Source organism: Balaenoptera musculus, chromosome 10, assembly GCF_009873245.2.
Source record: "Balaenoptera musculus isolate JJ_BM4_2016_0621 chromosome 10, mBalMus1.pri.v3, whole genome shotgun sequence".
In the NCBI taxonomy this organism is placed as follows: domain Eukaryota; kingdom Metazoa; phylum Chordata; class Mammalia; order Artiodactyla; family Balaenopteridae; genus Balaenoptera; species Balaenoptera musculus.
Genome location: NC_045794.1, coordinates 65,649,763 through 65,668,043, shown reverse-complemented (window position 1 = coordinate 65,668,043; position 18,281 = coordinate 65,649,763). Strand labels below are relative to the sequence as shown.

General features: G+C 35.3%; 1 protein-coding gene across 2 annotated transcripts in view; it reads right to left on the bottom strand.

Annotated features, from left to right (window-relative positions):
- The window catches only part of OTOGL (otogelin like), a 147,717-nt gene that overhangs the window by 73,145 nt on the left and 56,291 nt on the right, over positions 1-18,281 (bottom strand). The window contains exons 24-26 of one of the 2 annotated variants that reach the window (XM_036866495.1): positions 15,249-15,356; positions 14,365-14,503; positions 5,257-5,391 (exon numbers count right to left, since the gene is read on the bottom strand). In XM_036866495.1, coding sequence (XP_036722390.1) covers positions 5,257-5,391; positions 14,365-14,503; positions 15,249-15,356 — 382 coding nt within the window. The remainder of the gene's footprint in view (positions 1-5,256; positions 5,392-14,364; positions 14,504-15,248; positions 15,357-18,281) is intronic. The other variant, XM_036866496.1, reaches the window with a different exon arrangement.

The following is an 18,281-nucleotide window of genomic DNA, read 5'->3' as shown; positions in this document are numbered from 1 at the left end:
GAATTTCTTGTTTTCTCACCAAAATGTAAACATTAATTAATATCCATCAATAATTATCTATGTACTAGTGTTTTTGCTTAGCCTTGTCTTTCCTGAATTTTGTAGTGAAAGACAGAACAAGTGTATAAAATAGGAAAATCATAAAATTGGTAACAAGATACAAACTGGTAGATAGGCTCAACATGGATAAATGAGCAAAGGGAAAAAGGTATTTCAGTTATAGAGAAGAGCACAAACAAGGCATGGACATGGAGTACATTAGGGGGATATACCTGCCGACCCAGACATTCTATATTGATGGTGAATAAATATGATTGAGTACTAAAAATGTATGACTTTACCTGAATAATTGAAAAACAAAAGCACAAAGTGTGTGTGTGTGTGTGTGTGTGTCTACAGAGAGAAAGAGGTGTTAAGGAGGACAGGGAGATGAATTTCCATGAAAGGAACTTAGGAAGGCTCTTTGCAAGAGGTGGAACATATATTACTGATATGTAAGAGGCCATAATGGGAAGATATAAAGGGCTGGAAAAGAGAATGAGGAAGAAATCATCCCAAGCAAAGGGAATCAGTTGAATAAAGGCTTAGGGGCAGGAAGTTTAATTTGTTCAGTACTAAGGAGAGCACCAGAGAGCTACAGCATGGATTCCATGACAAGCATAGTCTGAGACCCTTTGCCATCAAGTTACCCATCACAATCAATGGCTGTTATTCCATGTGCAAAATGTCCTCGATAAAGGCTTTTGAATAGTAAAATGACAGACCATGTTTGTATATTAAAAGAAAATAATGTGTGTGCTAGAAAGGATAATAGTAGGGAGAAACTAGAGACAGAACCCACTGGGAAAATTTAGAGTACCTTTAACCTAAAGTGAGAATATGCAATGTTCTTTATGGGCAAGGGCTATACCCTATAAAAGATTATGCTGAATCTGACATTGAAATTAACTCACATAATAACTTTAAAAATACATGGTTAAGTCAAAGTAAATAAAACAAATTTAACCAGGAGCAAAATAAGAATTGTGAAGGAGATATGAAATCCTTTGGTTATTTTTCTCCCCCAAGTAAGAACAAAAGTATAGTTTGGAAACACTGTACTACAGTGTACAGTTTTATAAATATTTCATAGGGCAAATTAAATAAACTCAGTCACATCCATAAGGAGTTTTCAGTCTCCTAGATCAAGGTCATACATATAAGCGCTCGGTATATTGTATAGGACAGTATGAATTCTTAATGGACTCTAGCTAACCTCATTTCCTTCTACTTACAAGTGCCAAGTTGGAGTTACAGGGCAATGCCCTCAGTACCTGTGAGGGTCTGCACTCAACCTGGAAGTACCCTGTGCCTAAGTGAGCAAGGCATTAAATAATAAATAAAAAACACCACGGCAGGTCAAGAAAGACTAAAAAACAAAGGAAAAAAATTTTCCCTGTTTGATCAAGGGCTCTACATTTTCATTTTTCACTAGGTCCATAAAATGTGTAGCCTGCCAGGCCCCCATATCACCCTCTGCCATAGAACCTATTTTTATCATTTTGATTACACTTTTCAGGACCTTTCTATTATCTGATTTGTCTTTGGCATTACTATCTGTCTTCCCCCCTACATGAACGTTAGTTCCTAGAAAGACGCACTTTGTCAAGTTTATGGCAGTATCTGCAGCTTCTAGATCAAGGGTAACATATATTTTTAACACCTTCCTGCACTGGCCTGTTCTTAGTTCTCAGCTTCCAGCCTGAACAGCAATAATCAAAGTAAGTAAGTGAAATGTTTGTAGCTTATAGCTCCTTTTCAATCCATGAAATACTTCTTTCATGTATTTTCCTATTAAACTCCCCTCAGACTGGTTGACATATCACTGGAACATAATGTTGGAAGTCCAACATTTTTGGACTTCCTTCAGGTTGGTTTTGTATTAGCTATCCTGCTGTAAAAGCACATCCTCTCTATTTGCCTGTAGCGCTAAATCCTTCATTTTTATTAGACAAGGCAGTTTGCTACAAGAGAACAATACTCTTTGGTCAAAAGGAGATGGTGTACTCCTTACTTTTCAGATTAGGAAGTAAAGATGTTTCTCATTATAAGATTGAGGTATTATGAATTGGACCTCCACTTCAGGGGAGAATTATTGCACTATAAATAAACTCTAGTGATGTTAGAAAAGTAAGTTATAAAAAGCAGAGAATTAAAACTTTTAAAATACAGCTTAAATTCATAAAATGTTTATATGCTACATATTTGGTAAAATTAGAGTGGTACATTTATTGAAAAAATAACAGGTTTTTTTCCTTCCCCTGAATGAGCAATCCATATGCCATAAAACAAATGGTACTTATTTTCACTTTTGATGCTCAAGAAAAAATATTAGCCAGAGATTTGTTAGGGTCAAACTATCTTCATGATTTTTCTTCATCTTACTTTATACTTCACTACTGATATGAAGGAGATTCATCAGCACCTGCATTCAGGTGAAAATTGGAAGATGAACATTACACAGAACTGCAATTACCACTTCAAAAATGTGTCAAACAGTCTTTATAAGAGCATTTACTATTTTCTCTTCAGTTTTTCTTTTTTTTTAACACATCCTTTCTCTTAGAGAGAACCTTCACCTATAAATGAATATCCAGCTGATGGCTACACCAAACTGCAGTAATTACTTCAAAAAGATGTTAGCATGACTTGTACAAACTCTGTTTTGCTCAAATCTTGATTGCTGCCTGGTTGGTCTCAACATTTCTTACTGAGACATGAGCTATGATCTAGGGCACCGATTCTCAAACTTTAGTGTGCAGAATTTGGGGAACCATTGAAATATTGATTGTCATCAACTTCAGCCATTCTAATTCCTGAGGTGGAGCCTTAGGGACCAGCTCTTATAATAAATATTCTAGATGATTCTAATGCAGAAGTTTTGCAAACCAAACTGAGAAACGCTAGTCTAAAAACTCAAAAATAGGTCACTTTATAAAGGCCATATGTCAGATCATGTCACTTAATTCCAAAATTTCTTCCTTGTAGAGTAAGTTCTAATATTATATTACACAGCCTCCTGGTCTACTGCCCTTGTCCCCAAGCTTCCTGCATGAAAGTCAATCTGGACACTCCTCCCTGATCTTTGCCTCACCCTCCCTCCACTATCCCCATCCACCTCAACCAAACTAAACTGCTTGCAGTTCTCCAAACGTGCCATTTTATCTTTGAACTCTGTTCCTTTCAACATGACTGTTCCTCTGTACTGATTGCCTTCCTACTCTCTCTCTTCACCTGCCTAATACCTACTCATCCTTTAAGACTCAGTTCAAATCATCTCCCCCAAAGCATGTCTTCTGAGCCTTCAAAAATAAGGAGGGTGAAGGAGAGGAGGAGAGCTATTTCCTGAAATTCATTCTTTCATTTAATCCTCATGTGAACTTAGGAAGTAGATTCCATAATCATCCCAAATTTACAAATGGGAAAGCTGCAGCTTGGAGGGGTTAAATAAAGTTGCCCAAAGTGACAGAGTTAGTAGGTGACAGGACAGAGGTTCTAAGTGAGTACTAACTGACTCCAGTCTATGCTCTTCACAACTACCCTGAACATCCCAGGTTGGCTTAGGTCTTCTTCTTAGGGATTCTCCTGCTTTCCTAAACACACTCCTACCATAGCACACCACACTGCACAGCCTCATTTACTTGAAACGTACCCCTCACCTCAGTATAAGTTCCTTAAAAGCAAGCACAGTGAGTGTCTTTTCACTGTTGTAGTCCCAATAATTAACAGGTAACTTTGTACAAAGTAGACATTATGAATAAATGAATGAATGCTCGAATGAATGAATGAATGAACTTTATTCATTCTTTCAAACTGCACAGGCTCCAAGTATACAAGAATGAACAAATAAGACAGCGGTCTCAATTCTCACAGAACTCATAGACAAATAGAAAAGACACAGACCACCACACAGGGGTCCCCAACCCCCGGGCCTTGGACTGGTACCGGTCCGTGGCCTCTTAGGAACCAGGCCACACAGCAGGAGGTGAGCAGTGGGCGAGCGAGCGAAGCTTCATCTGTATTTACAGCCGCTCCCCATCACTTGCATTATCACCTGAGCTCCGCCTCCTGTCTGATCAGCGGCAGCATTAGATTCTCATAGGAGCGTGAGCCCTACTATGAACTGCGCATGTGAGAGATCTAGGTTGTGTGCTCCTTATGAGAATCTAATGCCTGCTGGTCTGAGGTGGAGCTGAGGCAGTGATGCTAGCGCTGGGGAGCGGCTGCAAGTACAGATTATCATTAGCAGAGAGGTCTGACTGTGCGGAGACCATAATAAATCAATTGCTTGCAGACTCATATCAAAACCCTATCAGTGAGTGGCAAGTGAAAACAAGCTCAGGGCTCCCAGTGATTCTGTATTATGGTGAGTTGTATAATTATTTCATTATATATTACAGTGTAATAATAATAGAAATAAAGTGCACAATAAATGTAATGCACTTGAATCATCCCTAAACCATCCCCCGACCCCCGGGTCCATGGAAAAATTGTCTTCCACAAAACCGGTCCTTGGTGCCAAAAAGGTTGGGGACCACTGCCACCACCAAGTAATTTCACTAAAGTGTGATGCATGTCCTGACAGGGAGCTTGAGGGCAAGAGCAGGAACTCCTTGAAGAAGATAAGATGAGACTTATCACATAAGAATAAGTTAAATGGAAAGGTTGATCCAGGTAGGAGCAATGACATTCATGAAGAACCAGAGGTGAGAGAAAGAATATAGAGCATTTGAAGAACTGATAAAAGCTCCAACTTCTGGAACATGGGCTTGAAGCAGAAAGTGATGAGAGGTACAGCAGGAGAGGCAGCAATGGCCAGATTGGTGAGGCCTTGTAAGGGCAATGGGAGGTCACTTGAAAGTTTGAAGCACTAGGGTGTCAGGAGATTACATTTCCATTTTAGGAAAACCACCCTGGCTGCAGTGTGGCAGGATGGATCAGAGGGGAAAAACTAAGACTGCAGGCCAGGCGTCTAGCTTGGAGAACGTTGAAGTACTCCAGGTAACAGGTGACAAGGAAAGAATCAGCAAATGGAGAAGTGGAGTATAAACAAAAGAGACAAATCAAGTATGATTTACTGAAGCTACATAAAATGACAAAGAAAAAAATTCAAACCTAGTAACCACTTATAAAGAAAAGTACCCCCAAAATGTTTCTATTTTATTTTCAGTATCCTCAGGACAAGTTAAAATGATTTACAAGAAATAATTCACTAACCTGTTTGTAAGGAGTATCATTCAGGTAAATTTCAGTGTCCCCAACTGAAATCAAAACACTTCTAGAACAAACAATATCATTGTCAAAGCATTTCTTGTTCTGGCCAATGACAGATATATCTGAATCATCTGTACTCTGAAATGTCAAAAATATTATATTAATACAAACGTATATTATATATAATGTTTACTTATTTTTCATTAACAAATCTTAAAGAAGTCCAAGATTTACAATGAATTGTATTGAAATTGAAATACAACTTACCTCTAAAATAAAAATCATTTTGATCTAATAATGTGAAGAATTTAATATAAGTATACCAAGATAGCTCAATCTTTAAACATTTATCTATAATATCTCCTGTTAAAATGTTGTTCCAACAAGGATTTTTTTCCATTTTATTATTACAGCTCAAATTTATCAACCAGTCTATTCTCATAAAATACCCAACAAGACATGTCAATTAGGGGAATTTTAAAAGAAATATTTTCATTTTAGACAACATCTTTTGTTTTATTTTAAGCCAGTTTTCTGGCTAAATAATTATTTGCCTACAAGATAAAACTGAAATAAATATAAAACTTTGACACTGTATTAGTAAATAAAATGATGCATATCATTTGAGGGCTTCCTTTGAACTTTACATGCATTGTCTCATTTGTCTCTTATGATAATTCTTGAATTATGTATTATCTCCATTTTACAGATCAAGAAACAGAGGTTAAGAAGGATTAAATGAATGTCCAAAGTCACTTAGCTAAATAAGGGCAGAGACAGAGTTCAAAACCCTCTTTTTTAATGCCACTTGCAGAGAAATTAGGAAGAGTTTAGTAATGGTTGAGAAGAAAATTCAGTTGTAGGTTATAGGAAATCCTTAGTTCCAGAGACTATTATTTAATCCCACACACTCTAAATCTAACCTTTTCACCAGTTACCTCACCCTCACCTTCCTTCAGCCACTCCCCTCTCCATCCACTAAGAACTCTCTCTCTGGAAACAGGGTTTTTAATTTTTATCCCACTTTACTAGATGGACTTCAATAGTTCTACAGACTCTGGAAGTTCATTGTAAAATGCTGTTTTTGAGTATCTGTATTTTCTAGGAAGAAGGTCTATGATTTTCATCAAATTTTTGAAGTGGTCCTTATCGCCCCAAAAGTTAAAGCCACACTGCCATGAGTCCTTCCACTACCTAGTGGAAGGTGGGAATTTCATCAGAAGGAAAGTGACAATTCTCTTTGAACTCAAATTCCAATTTTCAAAGGCTCACATACATTTCCTGAATCCTTTTCATTTTTAGATATATGGGTCAGTGTTTATTTTCAAAGTGAGAAGAGTCCTTAAATGTTTGGAAATCATATAGGTCTTGATGTAAATTCTCCATACTTAGTTTTTTATATCACCAACAATATGAACACTAGCTCAATATATTTCTTGGTTTGGCCAAATTCTTCCTGTCTTATTAGGAATTACTACAACATAGTGCCTAGAGAATAGGTTTTCAATGAATGCTGTTGACAGAGTAATTAATTTGTCCCTCTGTGACCCAATTTTCCTTACTTCATAGGAACCAAGAGTTTTTTCTTCTTCTTAAACAATTCTTTTCCAAAGTATTGCCTAAACTTTGAAAAGGAGAATAATAAGGGTCATCAAGATGATTATGGCATTGTATTACTCAAAAAATAATGCCACACTTTTCTGCCTTTATGAACAATTTTCAAAGAAGAAATATATATATAATTAAGGGTTTTGTTTTCCTCTTCCTCTTGGAAAGAGTTTTGAGATTAAGGGATGTGAAAAGCTGGCTGAAAGGATTTCTATTGCCATTACATTTCTATTACTATTAATCAAAGTGCCCCAATGTTATCTTTAGTCTTTATATTAATTCAGAAATGCCAAGAAATATTCTATATTGTATAGTCTGCCTGGTAATATCATGTTCAGAAATGCCAAGAAATATTCTATATTGTATTGTATCGTCTGCCTGGTAATATCATGTTAGGCTGACAGTAACTTGAAACTATCAAATCCTAACAGTCACGTTTCTCCAATTTCCATTTCTAATATATATTTCAAGTTAATATTAGGTTTGGAGATAATGCTACAGAGTTGCTAAGCAACACAGTAAGTAACACAAAGCTAGAGGAAAAAGGTCAACAGCAATGTGCCACATAGATTCCTCAAACCCTTTATGCTCAGGTACTGAAAACACTGATAGAGAATATTCTCCCAAGTGATTCCAAAACATAAAATGTCAGCACCTCTCAAGGTAGTATATTATTTTACTTGCTATGTCAGTCTAAGACCTGTCATAGTCCCAGCCCCTTTTAACGGTAACTATCCCACAGAAAGTCCCTGCTGATACAGTAGCCTCAGGCAGCCATGATTTATGTTCCACAGCTGAATGGCCCCAAAGCAGCACATTCTTTGATGGGCCAAGGGACTTTTTAATGCAGGCAAAAAAAAAAAAAGGCAACTCTAGACAATTAGATTATCTCTCACATTTGAACCAAAAGGAAGGGAAGATAAACAAAAGATGGTATACTTATCATTTTTTAAAAGAAATGCTTATATCTCAACTCTATAATGCGTTTTGGGCTTTAATTTGTTCCTTAATTTTACCATTTCCTTTTTCACTTACTTTTATTCCCTTAACATACATTTAAATTCTTATTAGTTAATTCCATCATCTCTTTCATAACTTCTGGAAGGCAGAAAATATTTTTATTTTATGGGGAGTAAATTTTATTCAGAGTGAAATCTTCATCTAATTTTTACGTTACTTCTTTCTTTCCTTCTTTCTTCTCTATCTTTCTCTTTCTTTTTTTCCTGAAGTGCCATACCATTGTATAATTACTATGCCATTAATTTGCATTTTACTCTTATTTGACAGAGAAAGCTCTATCTAATTCTATCTAGATCTTTACATTTGCCTAAATAGGGTGTAATGATTTCCTTTGACTTCTTTTCCTCTCTGTTTTCATTTTCTGTGGCTGGATGGACAGATGGATGGATGGATGGATAAATACATACCTAGGTACATACATAAATGCATACAGGGTTTATCCTTCAAGATATTATGAGATTACAAGCAACTAAGAGTTTTATAGAGGAGACAGACATGAAAATATGGAACTTGTGAGACCCAGTGTTCTAAGAAACTCTTGGAGAAAGAAGCCACCAGAGGAGACTGAGGAGTGGTCAAAGACCAGCAGAAGCAGTAGAATTACCTCAGAGGAGACAAAGCAAGAATCACTTCAAAAAAGGAAGATAAACATTTAAAAGGTTTAATTGGATTTTGCATAGGTCATCATTAACTTTTACAGTGGCAATTTTATATGAATTTTGTGATTTGGTGATTAATAACTCTCCACCACCAGCCTAAGTTTCAAAGGACCCTAGACTGATATCTCTGTTTGCATACTCTGTACCTCCACTTCTCAGTATAGGGCCTGACACATAGAAATCACACAAGAAATATTGACATGAAAAATGATGATACAAGGTATAAAAATTTGAGAGCGATGAAATTAGAAGGGTTTTCAGAGACTTAAGGAGAGCACCAAACATTTGAGCTATCAACTGAACAGAATGTTGAAAAACCTAATCTAAAACAAGTTACAGGAAGAAACCTAGCAGTGACAGGGGCCTGTCATAGATAATGGAAGTAGAGCTTGGCTCTGAAATCTGGGAGTTGGAATATTAAATTTCCCACTTTTGCTGAAAACATCCAGTGTCCTCTCTTTCTTTGAGCTTATAGCACAGGTCAAGTTGCTGTTTGGTTTCTCAACTCTTTTTACTCTTAAAAAAGTCTTACCTCAGGAAATACAATTATGAACTTTGTCCTAGATTTGCTTCAACACACTTAAAAAATAATGTGCTATATTCCTTGTGCTATTTAAATTATAGCATAAACAGCCTCCAAAATGAATAAAATACCAGAGAACTTGAATTTTTAAAGTTTGATAAACATCAACAAAGATAGGGTAAGTATTCGCTGGAATCAGATTACATTTAAAACTCCACAATCCAGGGACTTCCCTGGTGGTCCAGTGGTTAAGACTTTGCCTTTCAATGCAGAGGGTGCAGGTGCGATCTCTACTCAGGGAGCTAAGACCACTCATGCCTTGTGGCCAAAAAAAAACCATAAAACAGAAGCGATATTGGAACAAGTTCAGTGAAGACTTTAAAAATGGTCCACATTAAAAAAACAAAAAAGCTCCACAATCCAGAGATTAAGAAGAAAACAAAAACCTTTACAATTCCTTCAGTGTGTCAGAGTCAAGTAACATTATACTTTCAAGATAAAGTTGAGTAAGTATTAATTTTTAAAAGTCCAATTGGCAAATAAAATGGAAATTTTTATGAATTTTATTACTAGATCCTTCACAGGGCCCAAAAAAATAAATGATAAGTTTTACCAGATAAAAATGAGTTACAAATGACAAAGTCTGGAATTTGTAATCAAGACAGGGAGGAAAGAGAGCTGCTTGACAAAGAAGAAGGAATTAAATATGATATTCACAGAAGTGATTCTTGCCTATGAAAAAGCAGCAAGTAAATGAATGGTGCTGGCAGCCATTCTATCCTTCTCAAAGGAAATGCTGATTCTTAAAAAATTAATTAATTAATTAAAATTGCAGCAGAAAATCTCCAAGTGTTGAGAAATTTACTATCTGGAATGATAATATTTCAAAACCATGACTACTAGGTTGCATTGGTTAATCACTAATTTGTCTTTGGTATGAAATAATTACTCCATGGTCGAATAAAATATTTCTTGGCTTATCAAGTATATGTTGGTCATGCTGGAGAGGGTGTGGAGAAAAGGAAACCCTCTTGTACTGTTGGTGGGAATGTAAATTGATACAGCCACTATGGAGAACAGTATGGAGGTTCCTTAAAAAACTAAAAATAGAATTACCATATGACCCAGCAATCCCACTACTGGGCATATACCCTGAGAAAACCATAATTTAAAAAGAGTCATGTACCACAACGTTCATTGCAGTTCTATTTACAAGAGCAAGGACATGGAAGCAACCTAAGTGTCCATCAATAGATGAATGGATAAAGAAGATGTGGCACATATATATACAATGGAATATTACTCAGCCATAAAAAAGAAACGAAATTGAGTTATCTGTAGTGAGGTGGATGGACCTAGAGTCTGTCATACAGAATGAAGTAAGTCAGAAAGAGAAAAACAAATACTGTATGCTAACACATACATATGGAATCTAAAAAAAAAAAAAAAAAGGTTCTGAAGAACCTAGGGGCAGGACAGGAATAAAGACGCAGACAAAGAGAATGGACTTGAGGACACAGGGAGGGGGAAGGGTAAGCTGGGACAAAGTGAGAGAGTGGCATGGACATATATACACTACCAAATGTAAAATTCCTAGTGGGAAGCAGCTGCATAGCACAGGGAGATCAGCTCCGTGCTTCATGACCACCTAGCGGGGTGGGATAGGGAGGGTGGGAGGGAGATGAAAGAGGGAGGAGACATGGGGATATACGTATATGTATAGCTGATTCACTTTGTTATAAAGCAGAAACTAACACACCATTGTAAAGCAATTATACTCCAATAACGATGTTGAAAAACAAAAGGCATATACAATTCTAAAACTTGAAGCTTTAGACTTTTAGTATTCTTTATATCTTATTTTTACCACATGAACCCTAATGACAGATCTTAACCCAGATATTTAATTAGGTATCCAAATGTTGGAATAACATTTCCTGCAACATGTCTTCTCATATACAGGTAGGCATGTCTCATTAAAATCTGAGACTGAACATTATGTATACATTTTTACAGAAGGATATAGTAGAAAATTAAAGTGATGATAAGAAATCAGGTTTATAAAACCTAAAAGCCAAACCTTAATGGCTCTTGCCTGCTAAATAAAATGGCACTGTTATATTGCAGCACCAATAAAAAAAGACTGCTACCATCATTCGGCATCAAACAGAAGAAGATACTTTCATTTTGTCAGGAATCAGAGTTGAGACAAATATTCTTTCTGCACAATCACTTTTCTGTACACTTGAAGCTAACACAACATTGTAAATTAACTATACTTCAATTAAAAAAAAACAATCATTGTTTGAAAATTCAGTGGTAAATACTATGATTTCTCTACTGCAAAGACAAATGAGGAGTTAAGGAAAAGCCAGGTAGATCAAATAAATAGTTGTTAAGAGTTCACCGAATGCCCAGCATTTTGCAAAATGACTGGGGGGAGGAAAAAAGAAATGTAGGTCCTGATCCTTGTTTCAAAACTTTAGAAGTTTATTGCAAAATTCTATCTTAATAAATAGAGAAGGCATGTTTTTGTTAACACAGTTTACATTTAATAGGCCCTAAAAATTGTTTATTAAATGAATGAAATGATAATGCATGAGCAAAGACCATTGTCACACATTGGAAAATGTTTGCAAAGACGGTGATACATGAACAAGGTTTAAAATGTTTTTGGTAAATACTTCTAAATAATTTTTTCCATACACAAAATGAAGACAAAGTTTGGAAGAATTTTTGTTTTGCTACATAAAATGAAACCATAAAAAGCATCATTAATTAACCTCAGTGACATATCCAATGGGAACATGTCATGTTTGATACAATATTGTCAATGATACTTTGTTTTTTCTAGATGTGACAAAGTTTACTATTCAGAAGAAGAGAATTTCAAAAATAGTTAAAATTAGTTTTTTAAAGAAGAAAATGCTTTACATCCTTGCTATTCAAAGAGTGGACTATGGACGTGAAACATCAGGGTAGTTTATTAAAAATTGCGGAATCCAAGATACTGCTCCAAACACATAAAATCAGCATCTATATTGTAACAAGATTTCCAGGTGATGTGCATACATACTAAAGCTTAAGAAGCACTGCTCTACATACTTCATGTTAAAGGCATGTATATGCGTTTATAACAAAGATTACTAATTAAGTGTAAGCTTGTGATTTCTGCCCTCTAAAAAAATGGTTAAAAAACCGAGCACGTAATTTTTCAGCTCTTATAGTACAACCGTAATTGTGCTAGCCCTTATGAGGAACCCAAAAGCAGTATAACGCAGAGCTCTGATATAAAATGATACACAATCTAATTGAGCACACATAAAATAATCAGAATATAATGGGCTGCTTACTTTTGACATGATGACTATTAAATACAATAGGATGTGTAAGAGCAGAACAGGTAAATGTGAACTAGAAAAGTTATTTTGAGGGAGTAGAGGCAATCAGGTACAGGAAAATACCCTGAGAAAAGACATAGAGGAGGGGTGGAGCTAACTGAGACCCTTGAAAGATTATCAAAGGGTCTCAAGGGAAATTTGATTTTATGGAAGCTGGTAATTGGGAGTCAACCGTAGTTCTCAGAAAGCAATGACATGATAGCAATGTGAGTCTTAGAAAGATTAACAGAATGAAAAAAATGTATTATTGTAGGGATGAACTTGAGTCAGAAGAGCCTAGAAGTTGAAGGTCAGAGCTGTCCATGTCAATTTGGAACTCAGCAGCTTGTAGATGAGGTTAAGATTGTAGAGAGGGATGATCATACCAAGCATTAGGAGAAAAGGGCAGAGAGCCAAGAACAGACGTCCAGTTCAGTCAACATTCAGTGAACAACTATGTTCCCAGCACAATGCTCTACACTGGTAAAACAATGGTGACTAAGGTTTGGTCCTTGCCCTGAAGGAGCCAACTCAGTCATCTATGGTCTGGGGCTTATGCTAAATGAAAAGGCAACAAAGAGACAACGGAGAAACCAGAAGAGACACTGAAGGGCTCCAACAGCATAATATCTAGAAAGTCAAAGGAAGAGGGATCTTAAGGAATGTCAGAGACACCTAAATATCAAGGGAAGCAAGGATTTGGTATAAAATCAGTCTGATACATTTTGAGAAAAAAAGTATCTGTTTATGTATTCAAATCTCTAAATTGTTATTTACTTTTCCAAGCTTCTCAATTTACAACCTAAACTTCAGGGGACAAGAAAATTCTCATGTAAAATTGTTTGCTAAATAAGGCTTGTTCTAAGAGGACAAATACTCATAGAATGTATATGTTATCACTGTGCTTTTCCTATGCTCCAAATAGTATCAAAACCACACACACAACCCCTATAGGCAACTTGTCATCTTCTATAATTATCTAACTGCCAAATTCATTCCCAGGGATTTATTCTTTAAGAAACTTAAAATTGTTCATAAAGAAGGCTAAAAATAGCACAGAAAGGGAAACTCAGTGGTTTCCATTGAGGCTATAGATTTTACTGTTTGTTTTTTATTTAATATAACTAATACAAAATGGGAATATGTCTACTTTCTTGACATATGCTTAAAGAACAGGATCATACATGAACCTCTAAAAACATAAAAGCCTTACCCAGAAAAAAACACACATTCAAGATAATCACAGGTTACCTTGCTGGAGAAAAAGATGTTATTTTGCTTATTCTTGTGCAACTTCTTCCTAAAGCTTACATTTTTCATTTAGAAATTTAATTCTGGGATCAATGATATCTAAATAAAATTTAGGGATACAGAAAATCCGAATGCATTAAAGATATGGGAAATTTTAAGGATTTTATCAGATATACAAAGTCCAGGGTTTACCAAAGCATATCATCAAAATAGCATGTCTAGAATTGAGAACAATGTCGTTTTGATTGCTACAACTATAAACAATATGTGGTCCAATACATGATTTAATGTCTTATATTTGTATTCACCAAACTAAAGCAATAAAAATAAAAATGGCTGACATTTATTGAGCAGTTACTAAATAGCAAGCACTCTCTGAGAGTTTTACATATATTTATTTCATTCAATCCTAAGAACTACCCCAGGAGAGAGGTACAATTATTATCCTCATTTTACAAATGAGAAAACAGAGGCACAGAAAGTTTATGAATTAGCCCATTACTTATACATAATAAAACTTTACAGTGAGTCAAGGAAATTAATTTAAAATTGCTATAACTTTTATAGGTTTTACTAATGATACGTGGATTTGATATGCCATGGTCCACCATACTTGTTTTTTACATTGTCTTTACATAATTTTAAGTAAAAGGAAGTAATTGTGACATACCTTTATCAAAAATACCTGGCAATCACTGATATAATCATATTCCAGTCCATCAAAAGAATGATAATGACGGTCCCCATATACTGTGCACACTGCTGGGCATGGATAATATGTGCAGTTGAACATTCCTCGTCGACAAACACTATTAGAAAATAATACAAACACTGTTACCTTTCTAAGAAACCTGGCTCTAATTAGTATTTTTCAAGCAGCATAAATATTGGAAGGTTTGTATTCAAAAGCATTCACTAAGCCAATAGCCCTTATAAATATGCCCAATTCGTTCTGATAACATTTTATTACAATGATAGATAAGGCATATATTTACCACTTTGTCTAAATAAATTATCAGACATCACAACCAAGCCTGGAAATTGTGCCTCGGTCACACAGAAAACAGGTGATGGAATGAAAAATTAAACATACGCCTGCTGGTGGCTAGAAGACCACAATGCCATCTCATCTACTGGAGTCCATTTAAATACCTTAGACAGGACTTGTTCATGAACTTAGAATTTTTATCCACATTTCAAGGAAACTGTATTTCAATTTTATTTTATGGCTTATTTCCAAACAGAAAACTTTCCATCAAATGTGACCTTCTCTTTGGAACACTTATCACTTTCTTATAAACTTGAGATATGTTTTTCCTATTAAATTTTCAAATTGTCATAGTTCATTTTTTTCTCCTGGGTTGAACAAATAGGAGTAAAAATAATGATCCCCCTGAAGGTAGTAGCTCCCAACCAACTCCTGAAAGCCTTTAAAATCTTATGTACTCAGACTTGGTTTGCTTTTTGCTGAAATCAGTCACATTAAGGAAACACAAGATGACTGAAACTAATACAATTTCTTAGGAAAACTGTGAAATAAACAGATCTCATTACCAGGTATAACATGGTGTAGCAATCACTTCTCCTGAGAGGTGCTCCCAATCTTTCCAGATACACGGACAGCTTTCAGGAACGTAACACTTTCCTTTGTGCTCTGCCATTCTTTCAAGTGAAGAAGTAAATGCTATTTAATATAAACTACTAATTTCGGTTTTTTAAAAAATCAGCAATCTTGTCATATTCCAAACCATCTGTATTTGTTACAGCTGTTGAAAGCATGTTCTATCTGACCTATGGAGGGATCGAATCCAGTCTTTCTCCCCTATTTTACCACACAGTACCTTTCACATCACAGAAATAAATAAATGCCAGGCAAATGACTGGATGCAAAATTTTAAACTTTTTGTTATCACTTAGTACAACAAAAGGGAGACAGAAGCCTAAATTTCCGGGTAAAGTGAGATATTCTGAAAAAACAATTAAAGAGGAAGTAAGGCTCCCTTTCTTCAATATTTGCTACTTGATAGAAGAGTCTGTGAGTCTAAGAAATTTTTTTACAAAATAGTGAAGTATGAGCTGGATAACCTTTTCTATTACAGGATAGAGAGAGTAATCAAAAGCTTCTTTTGTTAGTGCTTAAAGTTAAAAACCATGAGACTTTAGGTGTGTCTTGAATAAGAAACCATTGTATCGAGTGTTTCACATTTTATTATTAACATATCAAGTTTTGAATGTTGGTTTCTTCAAAGTGTAAATTCCTTCATGAAAGATTACCCCATAAGAAAGTATCTTAAAATATCTCTGAATACAAAAATTAAAACAAAATCATTATTCATAATCTCAAGGAGAAATCAATTTGGGTGTATTATCAAAATATTTTGATATGAAGATAAAATAAATACATATTATATATAGTAAATATTTCAATACCCTTAATATAAATATATACATATATTTTTCAATATTCCTAAAATCTTTTCTCAAAAAGAGCTTCCATAAATAATAATAAAATACTAATAAATACAATAATTTAAATATATAATAGTATAACTATAATAATAAAAGAAATTAAAATAATAAATAATGGATAATAAAATAGTAATAGCAACATTCAAAACTAGCTAGTAAAAATAGATAAAATACATAGTTTTTTTCTGAACTTGCTTTAAAATGTGAGAATTCCATGTTGTCAAAATTAACATAGAAGTCAGGAATCCTGACTTCTTGTCTCTTCTCTCAAATAGAAATAATCACATATGTTCCTTTAGTGCTCTGCTTCCTCGCTCATAGTTTATCTAATGTATATGTTATCCATTTGACTTTAAGTTTCACTCCGGAAGACCATGAATATCTTGTTAATGGTTGTGTTCCAATGCCTAGCACATAGCAGACACTCAGTTGTTGAGTAAAGGTAAAGAAATGAAACTATTTATATAAATGATGCATCAACTCATTCAGATTTCTTTCTTTCAGACAACAGTGCCCTAGAGTCCATAATTTCTCCCCTCAACCTTCCCAAACTTCTAGCCACTTTCCCTGAGCATTGCATCTCTCTTCTGCCTAGAAAACTAAAAGATTTTTTTCTCATCACTCAAGACTCAGTTTAGTGCAATCTTTTCAGTGCAATCTTTTATGTACCACACTCCCTATATATAGCAATATGTACAAACCTTTATTGGAGGGTTTACCACAATGAATTGCAAGTAATTCATTAAACGTCTTACAGAGAAAATAAGAACAATAACAAAAACTAGTATTTTTGAGTGTTAACTATGGCCCAGCCACTGTTCCACCTGCTTTAAATACATCATTGACTCATCTAATCCTAGTGACAATTCCATAAGGTAGATTCTATTGTTATCTTATATATATTTATTTTAGCACCATCATCCCTGTGTCTTAACACAATGTCCCAGATATTACGTGCTTCATAAACATTGGCTGCTGAATTGTTTAGATAAGGGATGCCTCACCGAAATGAACCACAATTCTTTTTTTTTCAATTCTCATTTCTTTTATTTTTTAAAATATTATTCACATTTTTAATTTTTTAATTGAAGTATAGTTAATTTATAATATTATATTAGCTTCTGGTGTACAGCCTAGTGATTCAGTATTTTTACAGGTTATACTCCATTAAATGTTGTAAGCACAATTCTTACATAACCAGCCAAACTAGTGGTTTTAAATGGTTACACTGATGACTGATGAGTTTTTCATAACTAATCAAAACTGGAAGAGAGCTGTAAATCACTGTGAATTGTCTGCTTTAAGCAGGTTTGGGAAGTGGGGTTAGTAATAAAATAAACATTTACTGAGCACCTACCATATGACTAGTGTGCTGCATATACTCAACCATCTATGAAGTAGATATTATTACACCCGTTTTAAAAAGATAAAGTTGAGGGGCTTCCCTGGTGGCACAGTGGTTGAGAATCTGCCTGCCAATGCAGGGGACACGGGTTCGAGCCCTGGTCTGGGAAGATTCCACATGGCGCGGAGCAACTAGGCCCGTGAGCCACAATTACTGAGCCTGCGCGTCTGGAGCCTGTGCTCCGCAACAAGAGAGGCCGCGATAGTGAGAGGCCCGCGCACCGCGATGAAGAGTGGCCCCCGCTTGCCGCAACTAGAGGAAGCCCTCGCACGAAAACGAAGACCCAAGACAGCCAAAAATAAATAAATAAATAAATTTAAAATCCTTCAAAAAAAAAAAAAAGATAAAGTTGAGACTCCAAGTGGTTAAGATTTGTCCCGAGGTACTTTACCTAATAAGAAAGAGGGCCAACATTTTAACCCATTTCTATATGACTCTTTCCACTATATTACTTTCCATTTCTTTAATCCACAATGATTTCTAAACTAAGGTATGTGGTCCGTTTGTAGTGGATGAACTGCTGGCACTACAAGGAGCCCCATGACAACAAGTGACACCAGGCTTATTGTCCTAAAATAAGCCAGCCAAGGTCGCGTGGAAGTCAATACACATCATACTACCAAGAACAACTTTATAATAGAAAGTTCCATGTAACAAAATTATTTCCAAACAGTGAGAGGCCTCTTAGTCAATTCCAACTATACTTATGTCAA